A 14,079-nucleotide genomic window follows, 5' to 3' on the forward strand; every position below is an offset into this window, starting at 1 on the left:
CCAACAGTGCCAGGGACAGGACCTAGAAGAACCAAACACCTCAACACCCATCTGCTGTGTCCAGCCCGATTCCTGTGTTCCTTCCACATCTCATGTGGTGCATCTCCTGGCAAAACCGGGCACATCTGCACACCAGCTGCAAGGGATCCCGGAGCGTGGCGTTATGGCCTCCAGCTTCTGCACACTGGAGGGCACACCGGCGGCGGGGGGCGGTGGCAGGGTCACTAATTCAGTATCTGCCTCTGTGCTCTTTGGGTTCTCTCTCCACAGCCAGCTTTTCAGTAGTCCTCAGGGATGGGGCTGGAGGTTCTAGGAAGCAGAGCAAGTAAGCAGGACAGGGAACAGTGAGCACACAGGTGTAGATGGAGAATCAAGGCGGGGCACAGCCAGGGATTCCAGGGAGGAGTAGACAGAAACTCAAGGGAGGGAGGCCTCGATGGGGATCCCAGGGAGGCTGCCTGCTGCATAGGAGAGAGGCTCCCAGCTGTGTCCCTGACCTTCATCCACTCTGTAACCTGTGACAAAACGGAGCATTATCTGTAAATGAGCACATCTGTGCCGCAGTTTTTGGGATGGTGCCAGGGTAGGGGTGAGAGACAAGTTGAGGGGACAAGTTGAGGTGGGGGTCCCTGTGAGGCCCTCCTGGACGGAGTGGACCTTATGAGACCCTCCCTAGCTGAATTCCCAGCAGGAAGCCGGTGCCCAGAGCACCCTGGACTAACGGGCGGGAGAGGGACTTTGTTTTGGGAGGCTCTTTGTAGATCAAGCCATTAAAATTGCACCTTTGGGGAAAGCGTGTTCCAGAGCACCAGACACCCCGAGGCACCCTGAGTGGGGGGGTGTGACGGAATTCGGGGCCCTCGCTGAAGCCCTTCGTTATCCAGGCCAGGCGCGGGGTGGCACGCAGTTCCCACAGCGGCCCCTGGACGGAGGAGAGGGCCTGGGCCGTCCACACCTGCAGAAATCTGGAGCTGGTCTGCCCAGACCAGGGGAAATCGGGGTCCCGTCCGGGTACACTGGCAAAACTCGGGTCAGATCTTCTGCCCTGGAGCATTCAGATTTGTGCCTTTACATTATGGAAACCAGGAGCCCGTCCGGGTGCAGCGCGGCATCCACAAAATGGCAGGTCCCTGAGCTCCGGGCTCCGAGAGAACAAAAGCAGAAGCCACCGCCGCCCGCGCTCGGGGAGGAGCCGCCCAGGTGGGCGCGTCCGGGGCCAGGCGGGAGCTGCGCAGCCGGGTCCAGGGGAGACGCCCCGCCCAGGCCGGACCCTCGGAGCCTCCTCGGGGAGACCCCGGCCCCGCCCCTCTCTCGCCCGGATCGGGCGGGGCCCCGGGAACGCTCGCAGCAAAGGCTGCCTCGGCCCAGTGCACAGGGGAACCAGGCAGAGTTCGGGAGACTCGGGGCCAGCATGGGTCTCAGCACAGCAGACGGCGGGGGCGGCCCGGGCGCCCGGGTAAGAGGGGTTAGGGGTAGGGGCGGGTGGGGGCGCCGGGGGTGGGGCGGGTGGGGGCGGGGTGGGGGCGCGGGGGTAAGGGCGGGGTGGGGGCGCCGGGGGTGGGGGCGGGTGGGGGCGCGGGGGTAGGGGCGGGTGGGGGCGCAGGGGCGGGGTGGGGGCGCCGGGGGTAAGGGCGGGGTGGGGGCGCGGGGGTGGGGGCGGGGTGGGGGCGCGGGGGCGGGGGCGGGGTGGGGGCGCCGGGGTGGGGGCGGGTGGGGTCGCGGGGGTGGGGGCGGGGTGGGGGCGCCGGGGTGGGGGCGGGTGGGGGCGCCGGGGGAGGGGCGGGGTGGGTGCGGGGTGGGGGCGCCGGGGGAGGGGCGGGGTGGGGGCGCCGGGGGAGGGGCGGGGTGGGGGCGCGGGGTAGGGGCGGGTGGGGGCGCCGGGGTAGGGGCGGGGTGGGGGCGCCGGGGTAGGGGCGGGGTGGGGGCGCGGGGGTAGGGGCGGGGTGGGGGCGCGGAGGTAAGGGCGGGGTGGGGGCGCCGGGGGAGGGGCGGGGTGGGGGCGCGGGGGTAGGGGCGGGTGGGGGCGCGGGGGTAGGGGAGGGGTGGGGGCGCGGGGTAGGGGCGGGTGGGGGCGCCGGGGTAGGGGCGGGGTGGGGGCGCCGGGGTAGGGGCGGGTGGGGGCGCCGGGGTAGGGGCGGGGTGGGGGCGCCGGGGTAGGGGCGGGTGGGGGCGCGGGGGTAGGGGCGGGTGGGGGCGCCGGGGGAGGGGGCGGGTGAAGGCGCGAGCATCAAGGCGGGAGGGCGTGGGGACTGGCGTGGGTGGGTGGGGACGCGGGTACCCAGACGTGCTGGGGGTCCTGGCGTGGGTCGTGGGACCTGCCGGCGGCTGCTGCGGGAACGGGAGGGAGCTTCTTCAGGCACCCTTTTCCTTGTAACTTCGTGAATACTCGGGAGAAGAAATGACGCTTTCTGGACAGATTTGCCCTCTCGGTGCCTGAAGGGGAGCCAGGAGAGGGGAGTCTGTGAAATCTCATCGCCAAAACTGAGAGTTGCTATGTTACTCTTTAGCTCAAACCGGTGGGACAGAACAGTGATCTGTGGTGGCCCGGAACAAAGAGAATTTTTACCTAAAAATACCAGGATTGACTTTTGTGTTGAAATGCTAGTTGATTTAAGTAAGAAACATTTGCTAGTAAAACAAGACAGTTATTTCAGCTTTGGGGAAAGAGTGATAAAGCTGTTTTCAGGTTTTTCATGTGAGTTGCAAAAAGTATATTGGGTTTGCCTTTCCCTGTTTCGTGTGTAACTAAAGAGTGGTTGAGGTGAGGTAATTACACTGTACTCCTGTTACCCAACAGCACTTTTGCCTAAAAAGTTTAGTTGGTAAGTCTAGGTGTCTAATTAAGAATTGAAACATATAATTAAAGAATTAAGTTAAATGTCATTGAAACGGTGCATAATTGATACTTTTGGCTGAGCCTTAGGCAGCTGGGTGGGTCCTGAATCAAGATTCCTGGGAAGGTAGGTTTCTCAGCTTCCCGAAGAGATTTACTGTAAATCTTCATGTAATGTGGACAAAGGTGAGTTTTAGCTTTCAATTTCCCTGAGCCTGCCTCGAATTCACAAAATTCCAGGCTCTCTGGGTCAGGAGGAACTTCAGAGATCTTGAGGAGGCCACCGTTTCCGAGATTCTGTGATACATTCAGCATTTCCATTCCCTATGGGATCACAACCCACTGGGCAGCAGTGCTTGGTGACCCCCACGGAGAAGTGGGTTCATACTCCTGCTTCTGAGGCGATACCAGGTTTTTATTTCACTGTGCGGCATCCGGTGTGCAAATGCAGGTGTGGCCTGGGCTGGGATCACACAGGCTTGACCCCGCAGGCAGCCGGTAGGCCAGGGTGTCAGGTCCCCTGTGTTAGCCAGAGGCTTCTCATCTTTTATCCTGGTAGAGGGGCGCTGCTGGCTTTTCTAGGGGGTGGGTCTAGTCTGAAATCGCCTTTGTGGGATCTGTGGCACTGGCTAGCTCTCAAGCTGGCCGGTGGTCTCACAGGAATTCTTCATTACTTGTGACGTATCCCAGAAATGCTGGGCTGAGGAAGTAATTTGCCCCAAGGCTCCCTGACACCTGTGTTCACAGGTTGTATCATCCAACCAAACACAGGAGGCCCCAGATCCCCAGATGTCAGAGATTTTTGTGGGAAATCATTTGAGTCCAGCTCAGACACCACTGCCTCCCTCCTTCCAAACAGAGTGAGTTTGTCCTCTCTTTGCGTTTGAACAAAAGTCAGGCCATCTAGAGCCTCCTAACCCTCACCTCAGACCTCCAAGGTGGGGCTACTCATTCTATAGATAGTGGAAATTGAGGCTTCAACACCTGCCCAGTACCTCACTGCCAAGTAGCAGCAAAGCTTGGTTTGAGCCAAACTCAAGGCCCTGGTTCTCCTTCTCCCCTTAAGGGCCCTGAAATTTTGGTGCCTCTCCTGGCTGACATAGCATCAGTGCTTCTGTGCTCTGGGGCAGCAGTTCTGTTCCCCACCTGGGTCCCCCCACACCTGGCAGGGCAGGTGCTCCCTGTGGACAGGCCAGTGCTGTTGGGTCCAGCCAAGACCTCAGGTGCCACGTGTGTGGTGAGGGGCTCCCTTCTTCCACCATGCTGTTGAAGACAGAACCTCAGACTTTGTCTGACCCGAGACCCCAACGTGCTTCTGAGCAGGGGGAGAGTGAAGAGGGGTAGGCTGGGGTGAATGGGTGGCGGGGCTGGAGGGGGTTGAGAGGTGGCAGGTTCCATCCTGAAGGTGTTGGTCCTGGGCCTTGGAATCTGGGCAGGGGGAGAGTGAAGAGGGGTAGGCTGGGGTGAGTGGGTGGCAGGTGGAGGGGGTTGAGAGGTACCAGGTTCCATCCTGAAGGTGTTGGTCCTGGGCCTGGGAATCTGGGCAGGGGGAGAGTGAAGAGGAGTAGGCTGGGATGACTGGGCGGCAGGTGGAGGGGGTTGAGAGGTACCAGGTTCCATCCTGAAGGTGTTGGTCCTGGGCCTGGGAATCTGGGCAGGGGGAGAGTGAAGAGGGGTAGGCTGGGGTGAGTGGGTGGCAGGTGGAGGGGGTTGAGAAGTGGCAGGTTCCATCCTGAAGGTGTTGGTCCTGGGCCTGGGAATCTGGGCAGGGGGAGAGTGAAGAGGAGTAGGCTGGGATGACTGGGTGGCAGGTGGAGGGGGTTGAGAGGTGGCAGGTTCCATCCTGAAGGTGTTGGTCCTGGGCCTGGGAATCTGGGCAGGGGGAGAGTAAAGAGGAGTAGGCTGGGATGACTGGGTGGCAGGTGGAGGGGGTTGAGAGGTGGCAGGTTCCATCCTGAAGGTGTTGGTCCTGGGCCTGGGAATCTGGGCAGGGGGAGAGTGAAGAGGAGTAGGCTGGGATGACTGGGTGGCAGGTGGAGGGGGTTGAGAGGTGGCAGGTTCCATCCTGAAGGTGTTGGTCCTGGGCCTGGGAATCTGGGCAGGGGGAGAGTGAAGAGGAGTAGGCTGGGATGAGTGGGTGGCGGGGCTGGAGGGGGTTGAGAAGTGGCAGGTTCCATCCTGAAGGTGTTGGTGCTGGGCCTGGGAATCTGGACTCTGGTAAGCAGAAAGCACCCAACATTTCCCTTTACCTTATGGGGGGCTCTCGGGGAGGTGTCTGTGAAGTGGGTAACAGGCTCCAGACCCCGACCTTTTGTCCAAAGAACAGGCCTGGGGTCTTGGAAACCAGCACATCCACCCTCCATGAGCTGTTGTCCTTTAGGCCAGTAGCTCAGCCTGTCTGAGCTTCAGTCTGTTCATTGTTTGCAGGAATCATCTGTGTCCCACCTACCTCTCCGAGTACCCTAGAGTCAAACTTGAAAGGAGATGTACACAAGCTCTTAACAAGGAAACACAGTTGCACTCTTCACTTATGTTACTGTCCTTTAACAGAACGTTCCTAAATTGAAAGCTGCCTATGTCGTCGTGATATCTGGGACACTTTCCTGGGCCGCAGTTCACACCTGGGCCCAGGTTCTCAAAGACAAAGCTTTTGAATTCTTTTAGATTGATCTTACAAAATTTCCCCTGACAGAAAATCACGTTGTGCAAAAGAGATACTTTGTGGTGAATTTGAATGTCTTTTACATGTTAAAACTGCTTACGTTTCTGAGGCTGACACAGCCTGGACGTGGGTTCTGCACTGGAGTCGCTACAGTGAGCCAGGTAACAAGAATACGCCTCCCCTGGAGAAGCTGAGCCTGCCCACATCCACCCTGTGCCCCTCAACTCTGGTACGCCTCACCTAGAGAGGGCTTTCCGGGTCACCCTGCCTTCATCGTCAGCCCAAGGCCCCTCCGGCCCTGGGGAGGGTCTGCATACGATGGTCGGAGCTGACTTCACCATGCCCTGTCTCTTGCCAGATCCCGTTTCCCCGGGCAGCACTGCCAGTTGCTTCATTCCCCGGCTTCTATAGTGCTCAGCAATCTGTCCTTCCTCTCTGGTAAAGCCCAGATTCCCTCCTTTCCCAGCCTTATTCTAAGACAAACTTGCCTTTGGTGGCTACGCAGATGGGCAGAGCCTCCCCTGTGGGACTCTCCTTCTGGGCTTGCCACCTGAACATCATTCCTGAGACTGTCAAGAATAAAAATGATCCTCCCCTCCAGTGTCTAGTGGAGGGAATGACCCACCTCTAGTGTCCAATGGAGGGGACCACCCACCCTTCTAGTGTCTAGTGGAGGGGACCACCCACTCCTCTGGTGTCTACTGGAGGGGGATGACCCACCTCTTTAGTGTCCATTGGAGGAGACCACCCACCTCTTCAGTGTCTGCTCGTGGTGATGACCCCACTCCTCAAGGTCTAGTACGGGAGATATGGTTTGGTGGAAACTTGCCTGAGGTTCTCACTTGCCTTCAGGTAGTGACATACTCCCTTCCCTGCATTCACTGGGACATCAGGGGATTGGAGTGAGTTTCTGAAGCTCTTGAGCCCTAACTCTTGGTATAATAGACTGAGACAGAGGAGATTTGGTGTGGGTGGTGGTGTTACAGTGGTTTGGGATTCAGGCTGTGTACACACTGGTCCAGGTCAACTTTTGGTTTTCGCAGTGGGAGGGAGGGGAAGGCCCTGGTCCTCACCTTAATCACCTTTAGTCTTGAGTGATAATAGCTTTGCAGTGTGTGGAGCACAGGAACTGCTCAATAAATGTTAGCTATCATTCTATGATTCCGAAATGAGAGAGATGGAGATTTTTCTAGAAGTAAGGAGAAAAGAATGATTTCTAATTTTTTGTCAAATTTCTTAGGGAAAAATATTCAATGAAATTATTTTCAAGTTGTTTATACTCAAAGATATCACCAAGAAATAGGAATTACAACTATAATATATAGTATTTTAGCAAAACAATCATGTAATATTTTAAAGAAGTGTTTTGTAGAAGTGCCCAAATTATTAGGCAGTGAACCCCTCTGAGTTCAAGGGTTCCTGAGTTTTCTTTATGGATTGTTGAGAAAGATTAAAGAAGACCTCATTGGAACAAGCATTTAATCAGCCTGTAGGACCACATGGGGACAGGAGTGAATATTCATGTGTGTGGAGGCTGGAGCATTCCATGACAGCAACCCAGAGAATCACAGTGACCACTCATGCCTCCAAGACAAAGATACCCTCTCCCCAAAAGACAGCATTGAAAAAGAAAAGCATAGGGAAGGGGGTTGTTTGGGAAAGATTACAGCTAGGGTGGGAGCAATAAATACAAGGAAAGCAGCAGTTCCAACAAATGAGAAAAAAAATTAGCACAATTTCCACAAGGTACTAGGACTAACTTTCTGAAAAGAATTTAGCAAAGTGAAATTTACATAACATAAAATCAACCATTTTAAGGTAAACAGTTCAGTGGCGGTCAGTACATTCACAATGTTAGGCAACCACTACCTCTTTCTAGCTCCAGACCATTTTCCTCATTCCAAAGTCAAAACCCCTTACCTGTCATTCAGGCTCCAGATCATTTTCATCATTCCAAAGTCGAAACCCCTTACCTGTCATTCAGGCTCCAGACCATTTTCATCATTCCAAAGTAAAAACCCCTTACCTGTCATTCAGGCTCCAGATCATTTTCATCATTCCAAAGTAAAAACCCCTTACCTGTCATTCAGGCTCCAGATCATTTTCCTCATTCCAAAGTCAAAACCCCTTACCTGTCATTCAGGCTCCAGATCATTTTCATCATTCCAAAGTCAAAACTCCTTACCTGTCGTTCAGGCTCCAGATCATTTTCATCATTCCAGAGTAAAAACCCATTACCTGTCATTCAGGCTCCAGATCATTTTCATCATTCCAAAGTCAAAACCCCTTACCTGTCATTCAGGCTCCAGATCATTTTCATCATTCCAAAGTCAAAACCCCTTACCTGTCATTCAGGCTCCAGATCATTTTCATCGTTCCAAAGTCGAAACCCCTTACCTGTCATTCAGGCTCCAGATCATTTTCATCATTCCAAAGTAAAAACCCCTTACCTGTCATTCAGGCTCCAGATCATTTTCCTCATTCCAAAGTAAAAACCCCTTACCTGTCATTCAGGCTCCAGATCATTTTCCTCATTCCAAAGTCAAAACCCCTTACCTGTCATTCAGGCTCCAGACCATTTTCCTCATTCCAAAGTCAAAACTCCTTACCTGTCGTTCAGGCTCCAGATCATTTTCATCATTCCAGAGTAAAAACCCATTACCTGTCATTCAGGCTCCAGATCATTTTCATCATTCCAAAGTCAAAACCCCTTACCTGTCATTCAGGCTCCAGATCATTTTCATCATTCCAAAGTCAAAACCCCTTACCTGTCATTCAGGCTCCAGATCATTTTCATCGTTCCAAAGTAAAAACCCCTTACCTGTCATTCAGGCTGCAGATCATTTTCATCATTCCAAAGTCAAAACCCCTTACCTGTCATTCAGGCTCCAGATCATTTTCATCGTTCCAAAGTAAAAACCCCTTACCTGTCATTCAGGCTCCAGATCATTTTCCTCATTCCAAAGTCGAAACCCCTTACCTGTCATTCAGGCTCCAGATCATTTTCCTCATTCCAAAGTCGAAACCCCTTACCTGTCATTCAGGCTCCAGATCATTTTCATCATTCCAAAGTCAAAACCCCTTACCTGTCATTCAGGCTGCAGATCATTTTCATCATTCCAAAGTAAAAACCCCTTACCTGTCATTCAGGCTGCAGATCATTTTCATCATTCCAAAGTCGAAACCCCTTACCTGTCATTCAGGCTCCAGATCATTTTCATCATTCCAAAGTCAAAACCCCTTACCTGTCATTCAGGCTCCAGATCATTTTCATCATTCCAAAGTAAAAACCCCTTACCTGTCATTCAGGCTGCAGATCATTTTCATCATTCCAAAGTCGAAACCCCTTACCTGTCATTCAGGCTCCAGATCATTTTCATCATTCCAAAGTCAAAACCCCTTACCTGTCAAGCTGTTTGTCCACGTTCCGTCCTCCCCAGCCCCAGGCAACTCATCTGCTTTCTGTCTCTATGGATTTATCTATTCCGGACATTTCTTATCAACAGAATCGCACAGTATGTAGGCTTGTGTGTCTGATTTCTTTCACTTAGCATGACGTTTGTGAACTTCATCTGTTGCAGCATGTGTCAGTATTTCATATCCTTTCACGGCTGTATAACTCCACTGTGTGGATAGACCACAGCTTGTCCATTCATCTGTTGATGGACATTTGGACGTTTTCTTTTGGCTTTTGTGGATAGTGCTGCTGTGAACATGTGTTTACAAGTTCTGTGTGTGTATATATATTTGCATTTCTCTTGCAGATATACCTCAGAGTGGAATTTCAAGATTCTGTGTAACTTTTTGACAAACCACCAGACTCACTCCACAGCAGCTGCACCATTTCCATTCCCACCAGCAAGTGCACAGGTGCAATTTCCCCACATCCCCACCAACACTTGTTCTTTTATATTTTTTACATTATTATTATAGCCATCCTGGTTGGTCTGAACCATTATCTCAGTGTAGTTTTAATTTTCATTGTATCTATCTATCTTTTGACCCATTATCTATTATTATTCAGTTTATCTATATTTTCTTTTGTTGCTCATGCTTTCAGTGACATATTTAAGAATCCATTGCCACATGCAAAGGCATGAAGGTTTACCCCAATGTTTTCTTCTAAGAATTTTATGGTTTCAGGTCTTGTGTTTAGGTTGCTGATCCATTTCTAGTTAACTTTTGTATGTGGTGTGGGGTAGGGGTCTAACTTCATTCTTCTGTATGTGGCTGTTCAGTTGTGTCAGCACTATTCGTTGAATGAATTATTTTTTTCCCATTTTCAACCAGGGTCTTTGAACCCTGGGTTTGTTTCCAGGCCTCAATTCTATACCCTCAATGTCAATTCTTCTTTTGTCAGTACCACATTGTTTACTGTAGCTTTTTTTTTTTTTTTTTTTTTTTTTTTGAGATGGAGTCTCACTCTGTCGCCAGGCTGGAGTGCAGTGGCACGATCTTGGCTCACTGCAACTTCTGCCTCCCAGGTTCGAGTGATTCTCCTGGCTCAGCCTCCCAAGTAGCTGGGACTACAGGCATGTGCCACCATGCCTGGCTAATTGTGTGTGTGTGTCTGTGTCTGTGTGTGTAGTTTCAGTAGAGAAGGGGTTTCACCGTGTTAGCCAGGATGGTCTCGATCTCCTGACCCTCATGATCCACCCGCCTTGGCCTCCCAAAATTCTGGGATTACAGGCATGAGCCACCCCGCCCGGCCGATTACTGTAGCTTTGTAATAAGTTTTGAAATCAGGATGTCTGAGTATTCCAACTTGATTCTTCCTTTTTTTTTTTTTTTCAAAAAAAATTTTTTGGGGACCGGGTGTGGTGTCTCATGCTTGTAATCCGAGCACTTTGGGAGGCTGAGGCAGGCAGATCATGAGGTCAGGAGTTTGAGACCAGCCTGGCCAACATAGTGAAACCCCATCTCTACTAAAAATATAAAAAATTAGCTGGGTATGGTGCTGTGCACCTGTAATCCCAGCTACTCGGGAGGCTGAGGCAGGAGAATTGCATGAATCTGGGAGGCAGAGGTTGCAGTGAGCCGAGATCGCTTCGTTGCACTGTAGCCCAGGCAACAGTGCGAGAGTCTGTCTCCAAAAAAAAAAAAAAAATTATATACATATATATATACGTATATATATATATATAAATATATATATATTTTATATATATACATATATAAAATATATATTTTATATATACGTATATATAATATATATTATATATTATATAATATATTTTATATATACACGTATATATAATATATATATTATATATAATATATATAATATATATACGTATATATAAAATATATATTATATATATACATATAATATATATACGTATATATAAAATATATATTTTATATATACATATATAATATATATTTTATATATACGTATATATTTTATATATACATGTATATATTATGTATATATTTTATATATATACATGTATTATGTATATATTTTATATATACACACATGTATTATGTATATATTTTATATATACACAAATATATTATGTATATATTTTATATATACACAATATATTATGTATATATTTTATATATACATATATATTATGTATATATTTTATATATACATATATATTATGTATATATTTTATATATATAATATATATATTATATATATATATATATTTTGCGATTTTGGGGCCCTCATAATTCTATACGAATTTGAGGATCATCTTTTTCATTTCTGCATGAAAGACCATTGCAGTTTTGATAGGGATTGCACTGAATTTGTAGATCACTTTAGGTAGTGTGGACATCTTACATGTTAAGCCTCCCAATTCATGAACACACGATGTCTTCCATTTACTTGTGTTTTCTTTAATTTCTTCAGCAATATTTTGTAGTTTTCAGCAAGCAAGTCTTTTACCTTTACATTTAAATTTATTCCTAGATGTTTAATTCTTTTAGATGCTATTGTGAATGGAATCGTTTTCTTAATTTCCTTTTCAAAGTATTCATTGCTGGTGTATAGAAACTAATTTTTGTGTGTTGTTCTTGTACCCTGCAACTTGGCAGAATTTATTTATTAGCCATCTGGCTTTTTGTGGATGTTTTATATTGAGGATTATGTCATCTGAACACAGAAATGGTTTTCCTTCTTCCTTTCCAATTTGGATGCCTTTTATTTCTTTTTCTTGTTTGATTACTCAGACTAAAACTTGCAGGACAATGTTGAATAGAGGTGTAGAAAGCAGGCATCCCTGTTTGGTTCTTGATCTTGGGGAAAACTTTGAGTTTTTCACCATTGGGTATATTAGCTGTGTGTTTTTCATAAATACCTTTTATCATATGGAGGAAGTTTCTTTCTATTCTTGGTTTTCTGGGTCTGTTATCATGAAAGGGTGTTGGAGTTTGTCAGATGCCTGTTCTGTGTCACTTGAGATGATTGTGTGAGCTTTTTCCTTTGTTCTGTTAATGTGGTGTATTACATTGATTGGTTTTCTTACGTTGAAGAACACTTGCATTCCAGGAATAATTACCACTTGTTCACAGTGAATAATCCTTTTAACATGCTGTTAGATTTGGTTTACTAGTGTTTTGTGGAAGATTTAGAACTAATTTTTTGACTCTGCTCTTAAATCTCATTATGTTGTATGAAAATATATCTTAAGAATGTAAATTTTGAAATAAGAAATGACCTCTTTGAGAAACAAGTTTGTGCCAAAGGCCAAAATATAAAATTACTAGAAAGTCTGCAGAAGTTAGTAAAACTAATGCATAAGACTTCAAAATGTAGGTAACTGGAAAAAAGTCTGTAGGGGAAAGACTGTTGTGAGGTTAATCCATATAAAGCCCTGGAAAAAAGTCTATAGGGGAGAGACTGTTGTGAGGTTAATCCATATGAAACTTGGAAAAAAGTCTGTAGGGAGAGACTGTTGTGAGGTTAATCCATATAAAACCCTGGAAAAAGTCTGTAGGGGAGAGACTGTTGTGAGGTTAATCCATATAAAGCCCTGGAGAAAGTCTGTAGGAGAGAGACTGTTGTGAGGTTAATCCATATAAAGCCCTGGAGAAAGTCTGTAGGGAGAGACTGTTGTGAGGTTAATCCATATAAAGCCCTGGAAAAAGTAGTAGGGAAAGACTGTTGTGAGATTAATCCATATAAAACCCTCTAGTAGTGCCTGACATATACTAGAACTCACATCAGTTTCTGTCATTTTATTATTGTTATGAGTATAATTAAGCTTTTTTTTAGGATTTGATTATATTTTGTAAATGGAAATACCACTACTAAAACCAGAATGCTATAAACAGAATGATGTCTTTTGTTTCCAAATTTGACCTACTAGAGCAATGTAAAAATAATAATAAAAGCAAGATATTTTGGTGGCAAAGTTATCTCAGCGCTGTGGGCGAGTATTCTCAGGGCAAATGGGTTAAAAGTGTGTGGCACCTGCCCCGTCTCTCTTGCCCGTGCTCCCGCCTATAAGACATGGGCTCCCCTTTGCCTTCCTCCATGAGTCAAAGCTCCTTGAGGCCCCTCCAGAAGCAGAGGCTGCCATGCTTCCTGTACAGCCTGCAGAATGCTGAGCCAATTAAACATCTTTTCTTTATAAATTACCTAGTCTCAAGTATCTCTTTATAGCAGTGTGAGAACAGACTAATACAGACAGCACCAACACTAACACTAGCACTAACACTCCACCAATGGCTTGGGCCCCCTTGGAACTCCTAGGGTGCTCACGGATTTGGGGCCCTGCCTCGGCTGACATCTGTGTGACACGTGGCTTTTTTCTGCTGAGGCTGATGCTGGCTGTGTCTAACCCTCGGGTCTTGGAGCGGGTGGTTATGGTGAGCAAATCTGGTAGAGGCTTCTCGCTAGCACATCTAGCTGAGGCTCCAGGTGAAGCATCAGGAAGTTTGCACCCCTCCATTGCAGAGTTACCACTCTGTTCCCTCCCTGGGCCCGATCCTTCCCTGGCCCAGGACAGGAGCCTTGCCCTGGGATGGCTGCAGCGTTGTCTGTCTTCAACCTTGTGAACTTGCAGCCAGTGCATGGGGTGGGGACAGACAACACCTGCTGTGTGTGAAGTCAGATGTCCCCGCCCAGGGTCCATTGCTCCCACCAGGTGCATCCTGTGAAGTTCAGTGCTGTGTGAGTGGGTTTTCCCAGGTGCTTTATTCTCATTTTCCCTTTCCCATCTTGTTCATGGGCTGACACATTTTTCAGAGCTCATTTTTTTTTTTTCTGCTTGGATTCAAACACTGAGCAATTGAGGAGGGAGTATAGCGACCCCCACCCTGGGAGAAGAGGGGATTCAACCCAGCAATGATCAGAGAGTGCACCACACGCAGCGGTTTCCCCAGTTTTCCCTGCATTTGTCTTTACACAGGTGTGTACATTGTCCCACCCTCAACTCTGGATATACTGCCATTTCCTTTGCAGAATTCCTGCCAGATCCTTTTCTATTCCTTCTTAAAAATTGATATGTAATAATTGTACATATTTTTGGGTACATGCGATATTTTGATACGTATATACAAAGTGCTGTGATCAGATCAGGGTAGTCGGGATATTCATCACCTCAAACATTTTTCTTTTGTCTTGGGA

At 48.3% G+C, this 14,079-nt stretch overlaps 1 protein-coding gene across 1 annotated transcript in view; it reads left to right on the forward strand.

The window, feature by feature from the left end:
* The first annotated feature begins 1,060 nt into the window (after positions 1 to 1,060).
* PLEKHG4B (pleckstrin homology and RhoGEF domain containing G4B) overlaps positions 1,061 to 14,079 on the forward strand; it is a 101,256-nt gene continuing 88,237 nt past the window's right edge. The window contains exon 1 of the mRNA XM_054555305.2: positions 1,061 to 1,456. Within this exon, the coding sequence (XP_054411280.1) occupies positions 1,076 to 1,456 (381 nt within the window). The 5' untranslated portion in view covers positions 1,061 to 1,075. The remainder of the gene's footprint in view (positions 1,457 to 14,079) is intronic.

This window comes from Pongo abelii, chromosome 4 (genome assembly GCF_028885655.2).
Source record: "Pongo abelii isolate AG06213 chromosome 4, NHGRI_mPonAbe1-v2.0_pri, whole genome shotgun sequence".
Classification (NCBI taxonomy): Eukaryota; Metazoa; Chordata; class Mammalia; order Primates; family Hominidae; genus Pongo; species Pongo abelii.